Genomic DNA, 26,414 nt, shown 5'->3' with positions numbered 1-26,414 from the left:
AAAGGGACTGGGCGTGGATGGTAGATATCTGAGCAATTTACGCTTCGCCGACGACATAGTTTTAATTAGCAGTACGAAGGAAGAACTTATCGAAATGTTGGCAGACTTAAAGAGAGAGTCGGGAAAAACCGGTTTAAACATGAACATCGGTAAAACCAAACTGTTGACTGCAGATCCCGGCGACGTACACTTAGAAAGACAAGAAATAGCGAAAGTCAACGAATACATATATTTTGGACACACCATAACACTGGGTAAAGAAAATCAAACAGCCGAAGTAACAAGGCGTATTCGACTAACATGGGCTGCTGTAGCAAAATTCGAAACAACGGTTTTCAACACATGTATTTTGCCAGTCTTGACTTATGGTATGGAAACAATGACTCTCACAGTTAAAAACGCGAATAGACTAAGAACAACACAACGAGCAATCAAAAGAACTATATTGGGGGTAAGCCCAAGGGATCATATACAGAATCGAGGATATTAGAAAAAGAACAACAGTCGACGATGTTATAAAGCACATCGCGCGTCAGAAATGGCGTTGGGTGGGGCCAGACAAGACAATGACAGATGGACAAGACGTATAGTACAGTGGCGTCCAAGGCAACATAAAAGAAGTGCTGGTCGTCCACAGAACCGATCTGAATTGAAGGAGCAAGGGGAGGCCTATGTCCAGGAGTGGATGCAAAAGGGCTGCTGAAAGAAGAAGAAGAAGAAGATAATCTTAGCCTTAAATACTTAAACCGAGTGACGATTTATTCAACTTGTTTAGGGGCTTTTAAGCACTTTTTGGGTTTTGACACAGTTTTTCAGAAATATATCTTTGAGAGGTTTTTTTTTAACTTGTTTAGGGTTGTTCACTGAGGAGGCTTTTTTGGGCAAAAGTGCCCTAATGAAATCTTGTAGAGATTGAAATCCCCTACAACTGTCCCTTTATACATTTTTTTTCATATTTGCCCAAACAACCGAGTTAGGCTTGGTTAAACTTGTATTTCTTCTGTTTGCCTAGCGTCTATTTCACATGTCTTTTCTTGCGTGACGCTTTAGGCAATTACACGGCCCACAAAATTAATTTGTTATTTGGGGAATGGAAACTCTCCCTCCAAATACAACATTTGTCAATTTCACTTTTTATAAAAAAAAACATGTTACTTCCTTAGGTCAATATTTGATTAGCACAGTTTTTAACTTTCTTTAATTTTTTTCATGGTAATTACTACCTAAACGTTGTAGAGCAATATAGAAATTCGTTTTTGATACGTTTTGTTTGCCATTAACCGTCTTCACCTGTACCGGAATTTTAATTTTAAAAGAGCGAAATAGCTCCCTTGGGATGTCTTTTAGAGCAAAGGTTTACTAAGGCGATCTTGTAGAGAATGAAATTCCTTTTTCTGATGTTTTTCCAAATAATCTAGTTGTACTTTGAACTTGTTTAGGGTATTTTAAAGAGTATTTTTGTGCTTTGATAAAGTTTGTAGAAAACATCTTTCTCGGGATGACCTTTAGGGCAAAAGTTTCCTTACAATACAATCTTGTAGAGAGTAAAATTGTAGGAAATATAGGAGTATTCCTTCCTTACACTTTTTTGTGCCTTTAACAAGTTTTTGGAAAATATCTCTTTAAAGAGGTCCTTTAGGGAAAAGTGCAACCTAATCCTTACAGAGTAACTAAATAAAGAAATATTTTTTAACATTCATTTTGTTTTCATTTAGTCTTCTCCACCACAACTTTAACGTAAAACCAAAAAGCATTTCATTTCGTGCACCCGGAATAATTCAGCTAGAAAAAGTAGTACAAATACAAAGCAATTTAAAAAAAATATAATAGCATTTATTCATTTTATAATTTATTTTTGATTTTATTTTTATTTTATAGTTTTGTGGAGTGGAATTTGACAGTTTCCAAGTTTCTGATAAATTGAAATATACTCAAAATAATCAGATACACGTCACTACTGTACAATTTCTAATCATGAACCGATAAACTAGAAGTTAATACGATTTACCATACAACTGAATTAAATCTAACAATGCTTTTAAGCAGGCAGTAGCAAACCTTTCTACAAGAAATAAACGCTTAACAACTGTTCTGCTCTGAATTTGATTGTTACCTTTATATTCAGCAAACTTGTTTTGACTTTCGGTCTTTGAGAACATGAGAACAACAAAAAATCAATAAAAGTTACTAAACAATATTTTTTGTGCCAAACCGTTTAATCAAATCTCAACAATGCTTGAACAAGCTAAAAGCTCGAAACTTGAGGATCTCTCTGAAATAAATTGGGAATGCCAAAGCAAAAAAAATAAGTGAAGCTCACTACGACATTGGCTAAGTAAATTATAAAGTTTTCTTCTTTTTATCGAGGACGTAAACGATGGGAATCGTTTATGGATTGCTCCTCCTCGATCCGGAAATTGAAAAAATATCTCAACGGACGTTTTGTTGAGTTTTTGTTTTAGGTCTCTGGCGATTAGTTTTGAGAACTTTGCACAGCCACGTGTGGACAAAAATATTGTCTTTTACTAACTAATTTTCTGCTGTATACCGGGTATCCCTAAAACATGCAAAGTTTAAGCTTAAAAATAAGACCAACCAACTGAACCTTCGTCCAAAAATGGGTGACTCTGCTAATAAAACAAATGTTCTATTGAATTTTTCATAAACAAAGAGACACACGTCATTTGCCTTTTATATGAGAGAGTTTGGAGTTCTTAGCAAGTCTGGCGTGCACCAGTATATATTGTCTAGCATCGTTCATTTTTTCGAAAAAATTAAGTGGCAACCTTTGCAATATTCGGATTAGATTTAGCTCAAAAAAGTGCTTTAAGAGACCCTAAGTAAGTTCAACCAAGGGTAACTTGGTTATTTGGACGAATATAAAAAAAATTTAAGAAAGGAAGAGGACTCTACAAGAGTGTTTTATGGTGCTTTTGACCTCAAAGACATTCCGAGGGAGATGTTTCCTAAAAATTGTGTCAAACCTTGTGTCATCCTTGTATAAAGTGGAGGAAGGCAACGAGATCTTCACTACTCATCCCAAGAGAATCACATAAAACACATGAAATCCTATGATGAATGCATTTAACCCAAAATTTTCCGGAGTTATAAATCGTTCCCCAATCGGATCTCCGGGGGGAATTGCGTTAAATAAAGTCAGGAAGGAGAGACTAAGTCTACGAGGCGAATTAGGGTTGGTACTTGGAATGCGTGTAGCTTATATGAGGCCGGAAAACTGGCCAACCTACTAGAGGAAACGAAGAGACTGAAGATTTATGGGTGTCGCGGAAACGTGGTGGCCTCAGTCTGGAGTGTGTCACGTTTCTGGAGGGGTCATGTACTAAATAAAAAATGAAAATAATAACAGAAATCATAGAAAGGGAGTAGGAATAGTCCTGACTGAAAAGTTATCCAAATCTGTAATAAATGTTCTCCCTTTCTCAGACAAAAGCATATTACTTAAACTATACGACAGAACCAGTCAGCATCAATGTCATCCAGGTGTATGCACCCACAACAGATTCAACAGAAGATGAGATCGAGACGTTTTACGAAGAATTAAAGCAAGTACTCAAACAAGTTAAAAATCATGAGATAAACATTTCAAGATTTCAACACCAAAGTGGGAGAAGGAAGATTTGAAGCATTGTGAGACCTTCTGGACTAGGATTACGCAATGATCGTGGCGAACGTCTTACCAAACACATGGTACAAGCTGCCAGCTAGATGCTTATATACGTGGAAGGCTCCAGGAGATCGCCCAGACAACATAATCCGCAATCAGATCGATTAAATTCTCATCAACAAACGTTACGGGACATCGGTAAAGAGAGTACTCGGGCGGTGATGTGCCCTCAGACCATGTTCTCTTGATGGCGGTAATCAAAATCAAAATTATGACTATCAAAATCCATATACCACAGCGAAAGGTAGATTACGAAAGACTTAAAGATGAAGAAACAAAAAACAAAGTTACCAAAAATCTTAACGAGAAAATACTGACAACAATAGATCCACAGACGGTAGAGGAAGCTAACATGGGTGACGTATGGGAAGAAATTTAGGGAGAAAGAAGGAAGAGAAGAAAGGAAGATTTTGAGAAAAGCACAAAAACACGATTGGATGACAGATGAGATACTGGCGCTGTTTGAGGAACGAAGAGGGTACAAGAACAAGGGGAATGGTGATAACTACAAAAAAATCCACATAATTTGTCCTTTCCCGGGGCCCTTCAGAGATTTGTTGTCTTAAAAAAAATGGCGACGAGTATTCATTTAATGCCTTTAAAAAAGACTTTATGCAGTATAAATTATTATGAGAGACCGGAAATCTAAAATCCAAGTAAATATTACCGAAATTCGTGTTCAATAAACACACATACGTTTATTCTACGTTAAAACAACGTTTTGACAGTTGCTTTAACGTTTCTCGTTGATTTTTGGATATGGCTTTTTAGTTCATTTTACGTTGAACAGAAAACACAATATAACGTTAAAACAACGTTACATAAAAACCTTATTTACAACTTATTTCACAAAATCCAAAAATCAACGGTTATCTGATTTCTACGTGATTGCACCGTTTCTCAATCAAAGTTGAATCAACGTTGCACGTTTACCATTTTTATATTACGTTTCTACTAAACAGAAAGTCAACGTTGATTTGTGTGTTATTTTTAAACGGGAATGTAACGTTGCACAATCAAAATCTAAAAAACATTAGAATGTTTTTAATTAATTAAAATAATTATTATTTAAGTAATTTTTAAAAGTACAATTTCTTGATAACCGCCAAACACGCCCCAATTTCAAGGTCAGTGAGTGAAAATGGCGGCAGTTACACCACAACGGACACCGGATTTGCAATCTTCATGCCAACATTAATTAAAATGGCCAACTTGACAGGTTTAAATCCAATATGGCGCCGGTCAGTATAGTAGGCCAAGAAAAACCTTTATTTGGACAAAATTTTGATGCATTTCTCCAAAAAATCGCTCTGATGTTTATTTGAACATTCCGTATAGACACATAAGATGACAGTAGGTAGCTAATAAAAGGAGCTATCACGTGACGTTGAGCGGGCACTGCTAAGTTTCCCCGTTTGGCCGCTAGAGGGCGTCAAACTTGATTAATTTTTTTCGGACACTTTTCTAAATATCTCGAAAACGATTTGAGTTAGCAGTGTGCAATTTTTACCATGTATGTCCCTCAAAGGGACGCAACTTTTATAAAATATAATACTTTTTTAAGAACAGTACAAGACACACTTTTTAAGAATTTTTACAATTGTTAAAACTTTAAAAACAGCAAAGATAGAGAATTTTCAAAAATTTTATGCCATTTCTATAAAAAAAGTGAAAAAGTCGAATGTCTCGAAAAATGTTAGAGTAACTTAAGTTCTGCAAGATAACAAAATTACTCAGAATGACTTTCTACATGCAATGGAGTGATTTTCACTTACTTCGAACCGCGTAAACTAGGTCATAATTGGCAAAGCTTTAGTTTCAAATTTAACTGTTTTTCTTTTTGTTTCGTGAACACCCTGTATATGTTCAATCGTGTAGCGGTTAGTACTAGATCAAAGAGCAGTTCAAGACAAACATTTTAAGCTTTTTACAGTCGCTCAAACCCCAAAAATAACGGAGAAACCTAATTTTCAAAATTTAAGTGCAATTTTCAAAAACAAAAGAGTCGAGTATCTCGAAAACGGTTAAAGTTAACGACATTTTGCAAGAGACAGACAGACAGACAACATTAAAAATCATGCAATAGTACTATATTTCATTACCAGTTCAGAAAATAGGCATTTCCTGTGCGTGCGTGACAGTTTCAAGCAATGCGAGAACGGGAAAAGCCATTTCGGACGTGTAGTGAATTTCATTATCAGACGGTGTATGACAGACATCTAAACCAGTGGGGGGCTGCACTGGTTTAGATGTCTTATGAGCCCGGATAACTTTTAGTATTTCAGTTTTGACCGGCCGTGAAAGCCTTCATAGTCTGATAATGATGCAATAAGTCAAATATAACCAAAAATTAAAAAAATGTTTAGTTTTCTCCTGTTCCTGGAATTTCGGAACTAAATTGAAAATAGAGAAGAAAATTAGATAATAAATTAGCTAAAGCGTCATGGCCAACCAACCTTGCATAGCAATTAAAGTATATAGTTTGCAATTTGTATCAATTACTCTTTAATCTATCAAATAAATCCAGAGCACGTAACGATCGATAAATTTGCATTCCAAAAGTCGTTTGTTGACAATACCTTTTTCCAATTTCAGGGAGAATTTGTGGGAGCTTTCGGATCCACTAATCTCGGTGACGTTTCACCCAATTTGAACGGTCCAATCTGTGTGAATACAGGAGAAGCTTGCGACTATGCTACCAGCACTTGTAATGGAGAAAACAAGTATTGCATTGCGATGGGTCCGGGAAAAGACATGTTCGAAAGCAGCCAAATTATCGCCAACAGATTGGCTGATAAAGCAAAGGTAATAGGATGATTATAGTTTGTTTCTTCTACGACTGTCTAATGACATTCTCACTAATTTAAAAAACATAACAGTTATGTTTCCGCAACGTTAAAACGATTTCGTTGTATATCACAATTTTGCACGTTTATTCAATGTAACGTTACAACACTCGACGTTTCAGCAATGATACAAAAAGGTTTCCATTCCATATAAGTAAAATCCCTAAAACGTTGCAGATTGAGCATGTAAATCAACTTGAAACATTTTTAAAAAATGTTGATATTAACCTTGACAATGTAAAAAAATATAAATGGAAAAAACGTCCTATAAAATGGCTCTATCTTGACATGAAATTCTGCCTACTCTCACATTTTATTAACGTTACTTGGCGATGCATTTGTTACGTTGTGTTTATGTTTTAAAATCATTTCAGAAGCAACGTTACATGTGGAGACATTATCGTAACGTAACAATCATTTTCAAAACCAGTTTGTTTTTGGTACGAGTCTTCTTTAATGTTTTGTTTACAATTGTATTGTTAATCATTACTTTTAAACCACTATAAAACATTTTTTTGACTTTCCCTTCTCAACATTACACAGTTAACTTAATTGTAACGTTGCTAAATGCTGATGCCGAAACCATAAAATTACAAATAGTAGCAAATTTGAGGAATTACACTAAAAGTTGTGTTAGTTTTTTCCTTGCATCACGTGACAGCTGTCATAAACGTCAAAACTCACTCACCCTTGGCCTGCAAGTATAAAATGCAAAATAGATGTGTTTCTTTGTAGAGATGCACTGTAAGTTGTGTTTACAGCTCCATGGAGTCAAATTTGTCAGTTCTGACGTTAAGGATTACGTTTACGCTCTGATTGAGTCACGTGACAGCTGTCATAACTGTCAAAACCCGTTCAGCAATAACCTGAAACTACAAAATAACAAATAGTTGCTAATTTGAGGAATTGCACTGGAAGTTGTGTTGAAAGCTCCCTGCAGCCAAATTTGACAGTTAGGATGTTAACAGATACTTCAATACTTGGCTTGCGTCACGTGACAGCTGTCATATCTGTCAAAACCCATTCACCATTGGCCTAAAACAATATAATTAGAATTAGTTTCCAATTTGAGGAATTACAATGGCAGATGTGTTTCAAGCTCTATGCAGCTAAATTTGACAGTTAGGATGTTATAAAACACGTTGATACTTTGCTTGCGTCACGTTAAGCTGTCATAATTGTCAAAACTTATTCACCAGTGGCCTGAATGAATAAAATGCAAAATAGATGTGTTTCTTTAAGGAGATGTAAGTTGTGTTTACAGCTCCATGGAGCCAAACTTGTCAGTTCTGACGTTAAAGAACACCTTATTAATACTCTTCTTGCGTCAGCTGTCATAGCTGTCAAAACCCGTTTCCAATGACCTGAATAGTAAAATTTCGAATAGAAATGTTTCTTTGAGAAATAGCACCGTAAGTTGTGTTTACAGCTCCATGGAGACAAATTTGTCAGTTATGACGTTAAGGAGCACTTTGATACTTACGTCGCTTAACGTCACAGCTGTCAAATTTTGCACCATTGAACTATAAATACAATGTGTAGTGTGATTTTGCGTCGCAGAATTTTGACAGCTGTCAGGTGACGTAAAAACACGTCAAAATGCCTCTTAATGTCACAACTGTTAAATTTAGCTCCATAGAGCTATAACTACAACTTGCAATGCGATTTATCAAACAAATACAACTAAACTGCGTATTCCAGTTGTTTGTTAGCGCTGATTGAGTTTTGACAGCAGTCAGGTGACGTTAGAAACATATCAAAATTGTACTTAAGTTCACAAATGTCAAATTTACGGTTCCATAGAGATGTAGATACAACTGTTTGGCATTTGATTGTTTTATGTCAGTGCTGAATGAGTTTTAATATTTTTTTACAATTGTCTACTTTACTAAGTAAAGTGTTGTTAAGTGTCATAACTGTCAAATTTAACGTCATAAACTGCCATATAATGTCACAACTACCGCATATTCATTCACATAGTTACGAATAACAATTTGCGGAGTGATTCATTAAAGAGATGCGACTATTTGACATTTTACAGTTTTACGGCACTGTTTAATGAGATTTGACAGTTGTGACAGCTGTCATTAAACGTCATAGCTAGTTTAGTTTGTCAAAGTAGTCCACGTCACTTAAATGTGACGTTTTTTAAGAAAGACCAGAGCAACTTTGACGCTAAATATCTCGAAACCAGTACCTTTTTTGTAATTACATATTTACGTCACAATGTAGGCCTGGCAATGCAGAATCTGAAAATGTGAAGACATGCAGGGTGTCCCATTTAAAATAACGTTATTTTTTAGCTTTGTACGCAAAAGAAGCACTTTCCTGTCTTGTTTTATAACTTGTTGTTTGTTGTTGCTGTTTTACAACAGCAACTTTGACGCTCTATCATTACATGTTCGTTGAATAATACACTAATTTCGCATTTTCTAAACCAATCTAGTTGACGTTGACAAAAAAAGTCGATTTGCCCAGTACGTGAGTGTTTTGTATAGCCTGGCTATATCAAAAAGTTTACAAGGCTTGTGCAGCAGCGACATCTGGTGCATATTAAACTAGTTATTTCGTATCAAGGTCGCAAAATAATATTTTTTCTTCAGCGGAAGTGCTGCCAGATTTCTTTCTAAGTTAAAAAAAAAAGAATTCTGTCACAAACTGGTTTTTAGGTACTACTGCCTCTCTTCTACAAATTTTGGTTGAAGTTGTTTTTCCATCGACAGCTCTGGTGTTAATTAAAATGGCAACGAACAGCGGATATGTGTGTGATATATTCAGCTAATTGCAAACGAAAGAAGTGTTGATATTCATTTTGTGTGTTCTTAGTGCCGTAAAATTAGTGGAGCTCTCAAGAAGAATATTAAATTACTTACATTGAAATATGTAGTTAATTATACACAGTGCGAGTATGTCGTCTGCTCTTCATTATGTGACACTTCACTGTGCTTAATTTTGCTATTGACTTCTAGACATCACTCAGTGAATGGAAAATTCGTAATAATTTCAGGGTGTTACATGTTAATAAACAGTTCAGGATGCTGAATAATTACATAATTAATAGTATCAATTTAAGGCACGAAATTCTTTTTAAAAGAGTAAGTAATATAGAGTTTTCGTTACTGCCTTGAAGTTACCACAACGCTATTTAGCTTCCAGTGTAAATTTGTTAGGGTAAATGAACGAAAAACCTCATTCGACTAGGGCGATCGCATCAGCCTACCGTCGTTTTTTCTGTTGTTTAAATAGCTGCAATTCTAGCAGTTTATGTTGAACCCATCTTGACGAAACTTTGGACATTGCTACCACACAGTTAGGTCTGTACGTCTTATAGATTTTAGTTTTCTACCTCACTCCGTTTATACAGGGTGGATTTTTGAAAACTTGGAAAAATTAGAATCATTCATGAGAGTTTGCCCGCAATAACTCTCTAATTATGAGTATTTATGTTTGCACTTTAATAGGGGATTTAAAGAGAACTTTAGGGGCTACACAGTGGTCAAAACTGGAAGTATGTAACTGTCAAAATAAGGTAGTTAAAAGCTGTCAAACTTAGCATTGTTAATTTATTATTTGTTGGGAAATTTTAATGCTGCAACTGTAAACACTTGCTATAGCAATTTAATATAAGATTTAAAGAACATTTCAAGGGCTATACAGTGGTCAACTCTACAAGTCTGTCAAAATAACCATGTTAGGAGCTATCAAAGCTAACACTTCTAATTGGTCACTTATTGCTGGTTTTCCATGCAATATCTAACTAATAGTAAACACTTGCTAAAGTACTTTATTAGGGGATTTAAAGAGGATTTCAAAAGCTACACAGTGGTCAAAACTAGATCGCTGTAACTGTCAAAATAACCAAGTTATGAGCTGTCAAAGTTAGCACTCCTAGTTTGTCACCTGTTGGCGGATTTTTTAGTCAATAACTGCCTAGCAGTAAAACCTGTCATAGCACTTTTACAAGGGACTCAAATAGAAATTTAAGGGCTACACAGTGGTCCAAACTAGAATTCTGTAACTGTCAGAATAACCAAGTTATGAGCTGTCAAAGTTAACACTACTGGTTAGTCATCTGGTGGCAGATTTCAAGTCAATAACTCCCTAGAAGTAAAACTTGTCATAGCACTTTCATACGGGACTCAAATAGAAATTTAACGGCTACACAGTGGTCCAAACTAGGACTCTGTAACTGTCAAAATAACCAAGTTATGAGCTGTAAAAGTTAACACTGCTTATTTGTCATTTGTTGGCAGATTTTAAGTCAATAACTCCCTAACAGGAAAACTTGTCATAGCACTTTAACAGGCGACTCAAGGAGGATTTCAAGGGATATACAGTGGTCCAAACTAGAACTCTGTAACTGTCAGAATAACCAAGTTATGAGCTGTCAAAATTAACACTCCTAGTTTGTCATCTGTTGTCGGATTTTTTAGTCAATAACTACCTAGCAGTAAAACCTGTCATAGCACTTTTACAAGGGACTCAAATAGAAATTTAAGGGCTACACAGTGGTCCACACTAGAACCTTGTAACTGTCAAAATAATCAAGTTATGAGCTGTCAAAATTAGCACTGATCATTTTTCATTTGTTGGCAGATTTTAAGTCAATCCCCTAACAGTAAAACTTGTCATAGCACTTTAACAGGCGACTCAAAGGGGGTTTCAAGGGATACACAGTGGTCCAAACTAGAATTCCGTAACTGTCATAATAACCAAGTTATGAGCTTTCAAAGTTAACACTACTTATTTGTCATTTGTTGGCAGATTTTAAGTCAATAAATCCCTAACAGTAAAACTCGTCATAGCACTTTAACAGGTATCAAAGGGGGTTTCAAGGGATACACAGTGGTCCAAACTAGAATTCCGTAACTGTCATAATAACCAAGTTATGAGCTTTCAAAGTTAACACTACTTATTTGTCATTTGTTGGCAGATTTTAAGTCAATAAATCCCTAACAGTAAAACTCGTCATAGCACTTTAACAGGTATCAAAGGGGGTTTCAAGGGATACACAGTGGTCCAAACTAGAATTCCGTAACTGTCATAATAACCAAGTTATGAGCTTTCAAAGTTAACACTACTTATTTGTCATTTGTTGGCAGATTTTAAGTCAATAAATCCCTAACAGTAAAACTTGTCATATCACTTTCATACGGGACTCAAATAGAAATTTAAGGGCTACACAGCGGTCCAAACTAGAACTCTGTAACTGTCAAAATAACCAAGTTAAGAGCTGTCAAAGTTAACACTGCTTATTTGTCATTTGTTGACAGATTTTAAGTCAATAAATTCTTAACAGTAAAACTCGTCATAGCACTTTAACAGGCATCAAAGGGGGTTTCAAGGGATACACAGTGGTCCAAACTAAAACTCTGTAACTGTCAAAATAATCAAGTTATGAGCTGTCAAATTTAGCACTGATAATTTTTCATTTTTTGGCAGATTTTAAGTCAATAACCCCTAACAGTAAAACTTGTCATAGCACTTTAACAGGCGACTCAAAGAGGATTTCAAGAGATACACAGTGGTTCAAACTAGAATTCCGTAACTGTCAGAATAACCAAGTTATGAGCTGTCAAAATTAACACTCCTAGTTTGTCATCTGTTGTCGGATTTTTTAGTCAATAACTACCTAGCAGTAAAACCTGTCATAGCACTTTTACAAGGGACTCAAATAGAAATTTAAGGGCTACGCAGTGGTCCACACTAGAACCTTGTAACTGTCAAAATAATCAAGTTATGAGCTGTCAAAGTTAGCACTGCTTATTTGTCATTTGTTGGCAGATTTTAAGTCAATAACTCCCTAACAGGAAAACTTGTCAAAGCACTTTAACAGGCGACTGAAAGAGGATTTTAAGAGATACAGAGTGGTCCAAACTAGAATTCTGTAACTGTCAGAATAACCAAGTTATGAGCTGTCAAAGTTAACACTACTGGTTAGTCATCTGGTGGCGGATTTTTAGTCAATAACTCCCTAGAAGTAAAACTTGTCATAGCACTTTCATACGGGACTCAAATAGAAATTTAAGGGCTACACAGTGGTCCAAACTAGGACTCTGTAACTGTCAAAATAACCAAGTTATGAGCTGTCAAAGTTAACACTGCTTATTTGTCATTTGTTGGCAGATTTTAAGTCAATAAATCCCTAACAGTAAAACTGGTCATAGCACTTTAACAGGCGTCAAAGAGGGTTTCAAGGGATATACAGTGGTCCAAACTAGAACTCTGTAACTGTCAAAATAACCAAGTTACGAGCTGTCAAAGTTAACGCTCCTAGTTTGCCATCGGTTGGCAAATTTTTTAGTCAATAACTTCCTAGCAGTAAAACCTGTCATAGCACTTTTATAAGGGACTCAAATCGAAATTTAAGGGCTACACAGCGGTCTAAACTAGAACTCTGTAACTGTCAAAATAACCAAGTTATGAGCTGTCAAAATTAGCACTGATCATTTTTCATTTGTTGGCAGATTTTAAGTGAATAACTTCTTAACAGTAAAACTTGTCATAGCACTTTAACAGGCGACTCAAAGAGGATTTCAAGGGATACACAGTGGTCCAAACTAGAACTCTCTAACTGTCAAAATAATTAAGTTAAGAGATGTCAAAGTTAACACTGGTTATTTGTCATTTGTTGGCAGATTTTAAGTCAATAAATCCCTAACAGTAAAACTCGTCATAGCACTTTAACAGGCATCAAAGGGGGTTTCAAGGGATACACAGTGGTCCAAACTAGAATTCCGTAACTGTCAGAATAACCAAGTTATGAGCTGTCAAAGTTAACACTGCTTATTTGTCATTTGTTGGCAGATTTTCCTAAGTCAATAAATCCCTAGCAGTAAAACCTGTCATAGCACTTTTATAAGGGACTCAAATCGAAATTTAAGGGCTACACAGCGGTCTAAACTAGAACTCTGTAACTGTCAAAATAACCAAGTTATGAGCTGTCAAAGTTAGCACTGATAATTTTTCATTTGTTGGCAGATTTTAAGTGAATAACTTCTTAACAGTAAAACTTGTCATAGCACTTTAACAGGCGACTCAAAGAGGATTTCGAGGGATACAGAGTGGTCCAAACTAGAACTCTCTAGCTGTCAAAATAACCAAGTTATGAGCTGTCAAAGTTAACACTCCTGGTTTGTCCTCCTCTGCTGTTTATGAGATTTTCGAAAAAAAACTTGAAAATTAAAACTTAAAAAATTAAAACTTGTCATAGCATTCTAATAGACGGCTTAGAGAGGTTTTCGAGGGCTACACAGTGGTCTAAACTAGAACTCTGTAACTGTCAAAATAACCAAGCTATGAACTGTCAAATTTAACACTGATTAGAATAAGTTTGTCATTTTTCCCAAGTTTCGGTTCATCAGGAGCTGCTGGTTTCACAGCTTTTTAAACAACTGAGAAACGACGATAGGCTGATTCGATCGCCTTAGTCAAATGTGTTTTTTCGTGCACTTAACCTAACAAATTTAAACTTAACCTAACTGAATAACGTTACGACAACTTAAAGGGAGTGCCAAAAACTCCCTAATGTGACAAAGAATATGTGATTTTCTTCGGATAAAAATCTTTCGCCAATTTACGAGAAGAGCTTAGAAGAAAAAGTAACGTTTCCTAGATTCCAATTAATCGTGCCTTTCCTAGAGGCAAATTTACAACAATTTCCTGTTAGCTACTTTGACTAAAAATTTAATGAGATTTCTCCTCTACTTAATTTCACATCGTCCCGACTATACAAAAGATGTAGGTAATTTGAATTTCCGGACGAAAAGCTGATCGAACTGCTAACCAGCAGTTTCCAATTTGCCAGAAAAACAATACACTACGTAATAGTAACCCATAAATGAGGAAATTTTGAATAAATATTTTCACTCAATAGCAGTTCTCAACATTAAGAAATAATTTACCAAAATTACAAAACAAATCAAACCAATTGCATTTCTTTCGTCCCTATGTGTTGCCATATTTTATATTATATTTTACAGGGTGTTTGCAAAATGTAGTACCAAAGTGGGTGGAAAAACATTCAAAAATAAGGTTAGTTTGATTAATAAAGTAGTGTACAGTGAGATTGATTGATATTCTATAATGGACAACAGCAGTTGAATTGTTTTTCTGATTAAACTTTTTTCTTGAAAAATTCTTAACAGGAGTTAAAAGTAAAAGCTATGAAAGCTGTTTAATTTCAAATTGACTGGAAATTATAATACAAAAAAAATAAAAAAAAACTAAAAAAAATAAAATAATTTTTGTTTTGAGGAGAAGGATATTGGATATTGGATTGGTAAAATTCTTTATTTGACATTTGACATCTGACTTTTTTTAATGTCTTTCTTACCAACTATTTTACTGTTTTTTTTTAAGTTATGGGATAGGAAACATAATGTGGATTCCAAAAATGTGCTTAAAAATGTGATCTGGTCACGACAAGTGGGTTTTACAGACGATTTTCTCGCAGAGTGTCCTTAAACCGTCATTTTTACAGTTCAAACTGACAGCGCTTTCCTCCCAAACTATACCAAATATTTTAAAGCTTTTTTTTGGGATATTGGATAGAAAATTTATTGAGGATTCCAAAAATGTGCTTAAAAATGTGGATACGGTTATTACAAGTGATGACAGACGAGTTTGTCACAGACTGTCCTTAAAACTGTGCTTCTAGCAGTTCAGTGTTGATTTCAAATCCGTGAAAAGTCAGATTACATGATTTTTCGACAACTTACAAAACTTTAGTGTTGAAAATTAACTTCAAATTCATAAAAAGTGTCTTGAAGCCTTAAAATTTGTTTTTTAAATCAATTTACATGATTTTCAGACCACTTACATAATTTCAGTATTGAAATCTTGCTTCAAATCCATGAAAATTGTGTTGAAGAATTAAAATTTGATCTTTAAGTCAGTTTACATGATTTTCAGACAACTTACAAAACTTTAGTGTTGACAATTGACTTAAAAACCATGAAAAGTGTCTTAAAAACTTAAAATTTGTGTTTTGTCAGTTTACATGATTTTCAGACAACTTAAGAGACTTTAGTGTTGAAAATTGGCTTCAAAACCATGAAAACTTTCTTTGAGACTTTAAATTTGTTTTTGAAGTCAGTTTACATGATTTTCAGACCACTTGCAAGACTTCAGTGTCAAAAATTGATATCAAATCCGTGAAAAGTGACTTGGAGAATTAAAACTGGACCTTTAAATCAGTTTGCATGATTTTCAGGCAACTTACAGGGTTTTAGTATTGAAAATTGGCGTCCAGTCCATGAAAAGTGTCTGAAAGACTTAAAAATTGTGTTTTAAGTCAGTTCACATGATTTTCAGACAACTTAAAAGACTTTAGTTTTGAAAATTGGCTTCAAAACCATGAAAACTTCCTTTGAGACTTAAAATTAGTTTTTGATGTCAGCTTGCATGATTTTCAGACAACTTTAGTGTTGGCAACTGACTTGAAAATGTCTTGAAAGCTTAAAATTTGTCTTTGAAGCCAGTTTACACGAATTTCAGATAACGTACCAGACTTCAGTGTTGAAAATTTATATCAAATCCGTAAAAAGTGACTTGGAGAATTAAAATTTCATCTTTAAGTCATTTTACATGATTTTCAGACAACTTGAAAAACTTTAGTGTTGAAAATTGGCTTTAAAACCATGAAAAGTGACTTGGAGACTTAAATTTGTTTTTGATGCCAGTTTACATCATTTTCAGACAACTTACAAAACTTCAGTGTTGAAAATTGAATTATAAACGATAAAAAGTGTCTAGAAGGCTTAAAATTTGTCTTTGAAGCCAGTTTACATGATTTTCAGACCACTTGCAAGATTTCAATGTTGAAAATTGATATCAAATCCTTGAAATTTGACCTTTAAATCAGTTTGCATGATTTTCAGACAACTTACAGGGCTTTAGTATTAAAAATTGACGTTCAATCCATGAAAAGTGTCTAAAGGTTTAAAACTTGTGTTTTAAGTGAGTTAACATGATTTTCAGACAACTTAAAAGACTTTAGTTATGAAAATTGGCTTCAAACTTCCTTTGAGACTTAAAATTTGTTTTTGAAGTCAGTTTGCATGATTTTCAGACAACTTACAAAACTTAGTGTTGAAAATTGACTTAAAAACTGTGAAAGGCGACTTGAAGGTTTATATTTTCATAATTTTCAGACAACTTTCAAGACTTTGCACGCAGGTTTCCTATTTTTGATTTCACATAAAAGTTATATGAAATTTCATACTCAACAAGATTGTATTAAAATGTTTTTGTCCTTAAGGTCCTGCTTAAGGAGTTACAAAGCAAAAAGTGTCAACGTGCACCAAACTGATTTTTTTTAAACTAACCCTGTTTCCACTGCATATAAATCAAAAAGTGTAAATAATGAAAGTTGTAAGAAATGTTATACTCTTTTTGCCTTAAATAATCTCCTTAAAGGAAAAAAGATACAGGGTGCACCAAACATTGCGTTTCACTAATAAAGGCTTATTACGTTGTGACTTTGCTGGCCACATTCTTGCTATTTTTAAAAATTTGCATATTGATTTTTGATAGAAACTAAGTAATTTAGAAATGTTAAGAATTTGCTTTATGAGTCAATAAAAGGTGGATTTTTTGAAACAGCATTACATCTGGCAACACGGCAAAATCAAACAAATTAAGTCAAATTTAATGAGGCTACATTATTGCCACTTTTATCCATTTTGTTTCCATTTTAAAAAGTTTTATATTGACAGATAATTTAGAAACTTTGAGGATTTGTTTCATAGTAAGATAATTTTAGGACCTTTGGCAACATTGTAATAAATTTTAAAGCCAATCTCTATAAGACCATTGTGACTTTTTTTCACCCTGTTGCTATTCCATAGAGTTTGTACCCAACAATATCACAATGTTTAGAATTTTCCTCTTTAGTCAACTAAAGCTAAATATTTTGAAAGAGCTGGCAACACTGCAAGATCAAACAAATTCAATGCGACTTTTTGTTGGCAAAAAATCATATTGTTTATTTATCTAGTTTCCTGGAAAAGTAACATTTTCGCAACGTCGCAATATTTTTTGGCGGCTTTTTGTATCATTTATTTCTTCCCTACCTGTAACAGATGTCATGTCATTGACAGGTGTCAACTGGCCTTTAAAATGTTACAAGAATACAAGCTCAAAGTTACATTATCAAGGCCCCTTAACATGTAGTTTACATATTTCAGATTTTGCAACTGTCTAAATTTTATTTACCATTTTTTCTATTTTTAAACTACATTTTAAAGGTCACGTGACTGTTTTTGACAGTTGTCAGCTGGCCTTAACAGTGTTGCAAGCTCAGAATTGCATTATCAACATCACGTGACATGTCCCGTACAATTTGAAATTTTGAAAGTGTCTAAATTTAATTTATCAATTTTTCAAAGCTTTAACAACGTTTTGGAAGTCACGTGACTGTTTTTGACAAACATCAACTGGCATTTACAATGTTGCAATCTCAGTATTGCATTATCAACGTCTTGTAACGTGGCTCTAAAAACTTCAGCTTTTGCAACAGTCTAAGTTTAATTTATCAATTTTTCAAAGTTTAAATTATGTTTCAAAAGTCACGTGACTGTTTTTGACAGTTGTCAGCTGCCCTTAACAGTGTTGCAAGCTCAAAATTGCATTTTCAACATCACGTGACATGCCCCTAACAATTTGAAGTTTTGTAACTATCTAAATTTAATTTATTAATTTTTTAAAGCTTTAACAACGTTTTGGAAGTCACGTGACTGTTTTTGACAAACGTCAACTGGCATTTACAATGTTGCAAGCTCAGTATTGCTTTATCAACGTCTCGTGACGTGGCTCTAAAAATTCCAGCTTTTGCAACTGCCTAAGTTTAATTTATCAATTTTTCAAAGTTTAAATTATGTTTTAAAGGTAAAGTAACTGTTTTTGACAGTTGTCAGCTGGCCTTAACAGTGTTGCCAAAATTGCATTATCAACATCACGTGACATGCCCCTTATAATTTGAAATTTTGAAACTGTCTAAATTTAATTTATCAATTTTGAAAGCTTTAGCAACGTTTTGGAAGTCACGTGATGGTTTTTGACAAGCGACAACTGGCCTTTACAATGTTGCAAGCTCAGTATTGCATTATCAACGTCACGTAACGTGTATTTTACATTTCCAGATTTTGCAACTGTCTAAGTTTAATTTTTCAAAGTTTTTTCAATTTTCTAAGTTTAAACTACATTTCGAAGGTCACATGATGATGATTTTTGACATATGTCAACTGGGTTTTACAGCGTTGCAAGCTCAAAATTGCATTATCAGTGTCTTATGGTGTTTGGTTCAGTTTCAGTTTGTTCAAATTTTAAATTTTTTCGCTTGAAAAATCATTTTTAATTATTTTCACTTTGACGCTTAATAAAATAATTATTAATTGGAACTAATATTTTTTTTTTTTAAGTTTCTAAATTTTGGTTTATTAGCTGAAACTCGACATTAAACGAAATCTGGCAACTGTCTAAACTTAACCAAACTTGTCACTTTTACCATTTAGAAGGCAACATGATTTTTATAAAAGTAAGGTTTTGTTCATGTTGGCATTTTACCATTATTTTGTGACGTAATACTAGTTTAATTTGATTTTGGCTGTAGCTACTCTTTAGACTCTTTACTTCAAGAAGAATTCTAGTTGTGCAATATATTGACACCATATAAAAAATACAATATTATCTGACCCACGAGATGTTTTTAGCTTAAAGATTTAGAAGAAAACAGACTTATATAGATAGTAATGATTAATTATCGAAAAATACTCCAGACTGCGAGCGGTAACCACAAAACTTTTTGATTACACAACTTTTACCAATAATCGAATTGCTCTCCTAGCATTCGAACTGATTGACGAGTAAACTTTTTAAGCCAAAGACAACAAGATCTTTTAATTTATTTTTAGATTTATGAATTGCCATAACAAACGCTTTACTTACATAGTTAATAGTTATTTACATTACTAGTGTGGAATGAGCAAATTTATAGTCACGAGTGTGAAGTATTGCCCCGGTGGTGATGACACGAGTCCATTAATTTGCCATACCACACGAGTAACACAATACTTTAAATACGATATATTACAACTATCATTTCTGGCATCCAGTTGACTATACGGGAATGAAGGTTTTGTTCTTTGGTTATCAAGCCCTATAGCCTCTCTGATGAGCCGTAATACGGCGAAACCGGTCAGAGGATTGGGATTGATAAACAAAAAAACAAAACCTCACCATTTTCAACCAATCAGATCGGTGTTTACCGAATGATGCGGCATTAATGGTGCTGTTCCTAGATTTGGGAACGCCATCTGTACTTTCTAACTCATAGAGTTGAAGTACAGATGTCACCAGATGTTGCACAACAACTAACTTTAAATACTATCTTCACAGAAATTAGTCATTTTTTAACTCCAACTTGGCGTTAGGCTAGGAGTTAGAATTATTAAACTTTGCAAATATTAGCTAAAATGGACCCAAAGGACGCGGCTTGTTAGGCTACCTGCTAAGAATTTTCACACCACAGAGGAAGGCAAGGAAGCGAATAATTGCGTTTTACCATATCACCTATTTGAAGAAAATCTCAGTGGCCAAAGATATTTAGACATTCTAAAGAACATATTTTTGAATATGTTGACGATTTACTATTAATCCAGTGGGTCATTTGTGGAACAAGACGGTGCCCCAGCCCATAATAATCTTAGTGAATCTTCTAATAATGTTAGAGGGGCTTCTCGACCACTTGCAACGATTCAATGCTAATCTAGAAATAGTGGGGGATTTTAACGTTGACTTTCAGAGCAATTCTACTGATTTAACCTCTTTAACTTGCGTTTTACAGCGTATACATGTGTCCATTACAAAATCTACAAGGATGACAAGAAACTCAGCTAAATGTTTGGATAATGTTTAACTACTGTTTCGGCCACAGAATATTGTATTGAGGTCATCAGAACCATGTCTTTTTGATCATAGAGCTCAGACATTTTTATGGAATAAAAATGTTTTACCATCTTTAAAACATACGCTACGTAGGAAATTTAAACAGAAAAAGATGTGTAGATTTGAAATACGAAAGTTATCCGGGCCTATAAGCCGTGTTCTAATTGAATTTCTTCCTGACGTTTCGTCCACATCTGCGGCGGACATTATCAAAGGCGATAACGTATCGGTCGAAGTGCCCTTCCGTGTTTAGATACTTATAATTTTAATAGCGCGATAGTCAAAAATACAGAATGTTTCTTGATACCTCCCTTATCACATCTATACAACACCACTTTAGCCACCTCTGGTTTTCCCACGATGTTTAAAAGCGTGCCAAAGTAATTCCTATATTTAAAAAAGGTTCAAAGTCTGGCTTAAATAATTACCGTCCGATTTTAATTATTCCTATATTTGGCAAATTATTTGAAATGATCTTAAAGGACTTGATACTTGATTATTTGCTTGAGATGTCGTTCCTTTGCGCAGAGCAGTTCCTCGGGTTCCTGCCTGGGAGGTTAATTGCGCGCTGTAATATCTGGCGTTGTTGAGGAGCTTGAAAGGGGTGATCAAGTGCGGTTATCTTTTTATGACGTTTCAAAAGCATTTGATTGCGTTGACCACAGCCTGCTGTTTGAAGTAACTGGCAAGATCGGTTTTGGCTCTGCTTGTCTAAGGTTCGCTCTCAGTGTGTCGAGGCAAATGGAAGACTGTCCTCTGTCTTGCCACTGAAGCGAGGTGTTCCGCAGGTATCAGTTTTGGGTCCTCTTCTTTTTATAATCTACATTAATGATTTTTCAGAGTATGTCTTCTTCTTCTTCTTCAGCAGCCCTTTTGCATCCACTCCTGGACATAGGCCTCCCCTTGCTGCTTCCATTCGGATCGGTTCATTGCCATTTGAAGCCATTTTCATCGTTTCTGTGTCGATCCATCGTTTCTGTGGACGTGTTTCCTTGGACGCCACTGTACTATACGTCTTGTCCATCTGTCATTATCTTGTTATGCCACATGCCCCACCCAACGCCATTTCTGACGTGCGATGTGTTCTATAACATCGTCGACTTTTGTTCTTTTTCTAATGTCGTCGTTCTGTATATGATCCCTTAGGCTTACCCCCAATATAGTTCTTTCGATTGCTCGTTGTGTTGTTCTTAGTCTATTCGCGCTTTTAACTGTGAGAGTCATTGTTTCCATACCATAAGTCAAGACTGGCAAAACACATGTGTTGAAAACCTTCTTTTTTAGGTTGATAGGAAGCGTTGGATTTGTTAATGTGGTATGGTTATGGTGTGTCCTGAATATATGTATTTGTTTACTTTCTCTATTGGTTGTCCTTCTAAGTATACGTCGCCGGGATCTGGAGTCAGCAGTTTGGTTTTATCGATCTTCATGTTTACACCGATTTTTCCCGACTCTCTTTAAGCCTGTCAACATTTCGATAAGTTCTTCCTTCGTAGTGCTGATTAAAGCTATGTCGTCGGCGAAGCGTAAATTGCTCAGATATCCACCATCCAAGCGCAGGCCCTTTTTGTCCCAATATAGTCTTCTGAATACGTCCTCCAATGCAAGGGTAAATAACTTAGGGGATATTGTGTCACCTTGTCGGACACCTCTGTTAATTGGTATTCGATTGGTTGTTACATCTTCTTGCACTTTAACTGTGATGGTCGCCTCTTTGTATATGTTTTTAGGTAGATTAGTGTACCTTGAGTCTATTTGATCATTATTCAGCCCTCGGATTATTGCCCAAAGCTCAACAGAATTAAAAACCTTGTTAAAATCTATAAAAGCCAGATGGAGCGGCGTATTGTACTCGTTACAATTTTCTATAAGAGTCCGTAGTGTTTGAAGATGCTCTACGGTGCTATGTCCCTTGCGAAAATCAGCCTGATCACTCGACTGATATTCATCTAGTTTGCGCGTAAACCAGTTTTTAAGGATCTTGGTAAGGAGCTTATAAGGATGGGGCAATAAGCTTATTGGGCGAAAGTTGCTAAGATTTAATTTGTCTCCCTTTTTGTGTAACAAGATGATTTGGACATTTTGCCATGTTCAGAGTATGTAAAGCCAGCCAATTGTTATCTGTTCGCTGACGACACAACCGTTATGTCTAGCGGGGCTACACTCTCGGAGCTATTGTTTTGTTCTGGGGAGGTGCGTGGTAGTCTTAAATCGCATTAAAACTCAAGAGTTGATTCTTTCTACTTCGGACAACGTGTATAAATGTAATTCCGTCACATTGTTGGGAGTGACTATTGATGATCGTCTGAGTTGGAATGCGCATATTAACTACCTTTCCAACAAACTTGCCACCGTCATATTTATGTTGCGACATCTGAGAGACACATAGAAGTAAAAGTCTTAAGAACTGCATATTTTGCATTGTTCCACTCGAAAATTCAGTATGGTATAACACTTTGGGGTGGCTCCGCTCATTTTATTCGAATCTTCCGGCTCCAAAAGAAAGCGATCCGACCCATGTGGAGGCTTGGACCTAGAGATTCTTGTAGACAGCATTTTAAGGATTTGATACATTTCACGTATATTGTGGTTAAATAAATAAATCTAAATCTAATACTGGTGCTGTTATATGTAGATGTATTAAACTTAAACTTTGGACGTAAGTAGATTGGAAATAAGGGCCACCACGGTCACCTGATTTGACCCCGCTTGATTTCTCTCTTTACCGTACCGTTCTTACTTTAATTACCTTTCGTTTTTTGTAGCTTTGATTGCGTCTTGTTAATTAACTTGGGTTTGACTTTCATTTCCATTGGAAAATCTCAATATTTTTCTTCTAATATACCATCACCGTGAATCACTCTGTACATTTTGGAAATTTGCTTACCCCCTAAGCAAGTTAGGGTTGAATATTACATGAAAACTATTCTAAGCAACATAATTAAAATTAATTACAATTTCTTTATTAATTGATTAAAGTCTCCTACCACGCTATTCATGTTTTGTATATTACATATGGCTTTTTACATTAATTTCTAAATTAATTCACTCGCTGACGAGAAATTTTCGAAATTATGTGCTGATGAAAACACGAGTTAATTAATACTTAATTGCCAATTTTACGTTTATGTTTTTGACTTTCGATCGATTTTTAATTACTTCATTTAGTGCTCAAAACAGTTTGATCACAAGAGCACAAATTGTTTTTCGTCATTACATTTCAGCCTAACGTAAGATGATTTTACTAAAATATTGTAAATAGATAAACTGCAAAAAATGTCTGAATAAAAGATAAATCAGACACCACAGTCGGTAAACTTAATTATGGGCTAAAAGTTATACTAAATGTGGATTTACAGTGTGTATTTAATTTAAAGGAGTTTCATCCTTTGGTCGCAGGAAACGAACTTTTCACTTAACCAGCCTTAAAGTAAAATAAAGCCTTTGAAAAACAAATACTTTTAGTCTGGCGAAAGCAAGATTGCTGAAGCAAAATGAAAGTTATTATTGATTTACGAGGAGCGGCACAAAACACAAATTAAATGAGTGAAGTAGTAGTCCATGGTCACTCAGTGGAGTTGTAGTAGATAAAGGTAGCTGAGTAACACACAATCTTCTCCACAAAAAATGAATTCAATGGTCTTTAAACCTACAAAAAACGCCCAACAAGTTTCGAGTACAGCAGCTACTCATCATCAGAGGCTTGGTCTAAGGCCTCTGCGAAGACACTCGCTGTTAAACCAGACATCCAAACGTGTAAGCTTCCTCTTGAGGAGGCTCTTCTTGAATTCACAGACCAGAAATGCTTGACAAGCAGTTTGAAGAGTGAAGTAGTGGTCCATAGTCACTCAGTGGAGTTGTAGTAGATAGGGGCAGCTGAGTAACACACAATCTTCTCCACAAAAAATGTATTCAATGGTTTTTAAACCTTCAAAAAACGCCCAACAAGTTTCGAGTACAGCAGCTACTCATCATCAGAGGCTTGGTCTAAGGCCTCTGCGAAGACACTCGCTGTTAAACCAGACATCCAAACGTGTAAGCTTCCTCTCGAGGAAGCTCTACTTAAATTCACAGACCAGAAATGCTTGACCAGCAGTTTGAAGAGTGAAGTAGTGATCCATAGTCACTCAGTGGAGTTGTAGTAGATAGGGACAGCTGAGTAACACACAATCTTCTCCACAAAAAATGAATTCAATGGTCTTTAAACCTACAAAAAACGCCCAACAAGTTTCGAGTGCAGCAGCTACTCATCATCAGAGGCTTGGTCTAAGGCCTCTGCGAAGACACTCGCTGTTAAACCAGACATCCAAACGTGTAAGCTTCCTCTTGAGGAGGCTCTTCTTGAATTCACAGACAAGAAGTGCTTGACAAGCAGTTTGAGGAGTGAAGTAGTGGTCCATAGTCACTCAGTGGAGTTGTAGTAGATAGGGGCAGCTGAGTAACACACAATCTTCTCCACAAAAAATGTATTCAATGGTCTTTAAACCTACAAAAAACGCCCAACAAGTTTCGAGTGCAGCAGCTACTCATCATCAGGGGCTGGGTCTAAGGCCTCTGCGAAGATACTCGCTGTTAAACTAGACATCCAAACGTGTAAGCTTCCTCTTGAGGAGGCTCTTCTTGAATTCACAGACCAGAAATGCTTGACAAGCAGTTTGAAGAGTGAAGTAGTGGTCCATAGTCACTCAGTGGAGTTGTAGTAGATAGGGACAGCTGAGTAACACACAATCTTCTCCACAAAAAATGTATTCAATGGTTTTTAAACCTACAAAAAACGCCCAACAAGTTTCGAGTGCAGCAGCTACTCATCATCAGAGGCTTGGTCTAAGGCCTCTGCGAAGACACTCGCTGTTAAACCAGACATCCAAACGTGTAAGCTTCCTCTTGAGGAGGCTCTTCTTGAATTCACAGACCAGAAATGCTTGACAAGCAGTTTGAAGAGTGAAGTAGTGGTCCATAGTCACTCAGTGGAGTTGTAGTAGTTAGGGGTAGCTGAGTAACAAACAATCTTCTCCACAAAAAATGTATTCAATGGTTTTTAAAGCTTCAAAAAACGCCCAATAAGTTTCGAGTGCAGCAGCTACTCATCATAAGGGGCCTTGGTCTAAGGCCTCTGCGAAGATACTCGCTGTTAAACCAGACATCCAAACGTGTAAGCTTCCTCTTGAGGAGGCTCTTCTTGAATTCACAGACAAGAAATGCTTGACAAGCAGTTTGAAGAGTGAAGTAGTGATCCATAGTCACTCAGTGGAGTTGTAGTAGATAGGAGTAGCTGAGTAACAAACAATCTTCTCCACAAAAAATGTATTCAATGGTCTTTAAACCTACAAAAAACGCCCAACAAGTTTCGAGTGCAGCAGCTACTCATCATCAGGGGCTGGGTCTAAGGCCTCTGCGAAGACACTCGCTGTTAAACCAGACATCCAAACGTGTAAGCTTCCTCTTGAGGAGGCTCTTTTTGAATTCACAGACAAGAAATGCTTGACAAGCAGTTTGAAGAGTGAAGTAGTGATCCATAGTCACTCAGTGGAGTTGTAGTAGATAGGGACAGCTGAGTAACAATCTTCTCCACAAAAAATGAATTCAATGGTCTTTAAACCTACAAAAAACGCCCAACAAGTTTCGAGTGCAGCAGCTACTCATCATCAGGGGCTGGGTCTAAGGCCTCTGCGAAGACACTCGCTGTTAAACCAGACATCCAAACGTGTAAGCTTCCTCTTGAGGAGGCTCTTCTTGAATTCACAGACCAGAAATGCTTGACAAGCAGTTTGAAGAGTCAAGTAGTGGTCCATAGTCACTCAGTGGAGTTGTAGTAGATAGGAGTAGCTGAGTAACACACAATCTTCTCCACAAAAAATGAATTCAATGGTCTTTAAACCTACAAAAAACGCCCAACAAGTTTCGAGTGCAGCAGCTACTCATCATCAGGGGCTGGG

General features: G+C 35.7%; 1 protein-coding gene and 1 long non-coding RNA gene across 5 annotated transcripts in view; one reads left to right on the top strand and one right to left on the bottom strand.

Moving 5' to 3' along the window:
* CDase (neutral ceramidase) overlaps positions 1-26,414 on the top strand; it is a 166,036-nt gene that overhangs the window by 114,393 nt on the left and 25,229 nt on the right. For all 4 annotated transcript variants that reach the window (XM_081989121.1, XM_081989122.1, XM_081989119.1 and 1 more), the window contains exon 7: positions 6,281-6,490. In XM_081989121.1, the coding sequence (XP_081845247.1) occupies positions 6,281-6,490 (210 nt within the window). The remainder of the gene's footprint in view (positions 1-6,280; positions 6,491-26,414) is intronic.
* Positions 6,962-10,560, bottom strand: LOC145735288 (uncharacterized). Its single transcript, XR_014179635.1, has 2 exons — positions 7,526-10,560; positions 6,962-7,341 (listed from the first exon to the last, which is right to left on the bottom strand). It is a non-coding gene; the product is annotated as an uncharacterized LOC145735288 (long non-coding RNA).

Source organism: Ips typographus, linkage group LG11 (genome assembly GCF_016097725.1).
Source record: "Ips typographus isolate SLU linkage group LG11, UJ_Ityp_2.0, whole genome shotgun sequence".
NCBI classification, from domain to species: domain Eukaryota; kingdom Metazoa; phylum Arthropoda; class Insecta; order Coleoptera; family Curculionidae; genus Ips; species Ips typographus.
The sequence above is the reverse complement of the archived record's forward strand: the minus strand, read 5'-3'. Positions and strand labels throughout refer to the sequence as shown.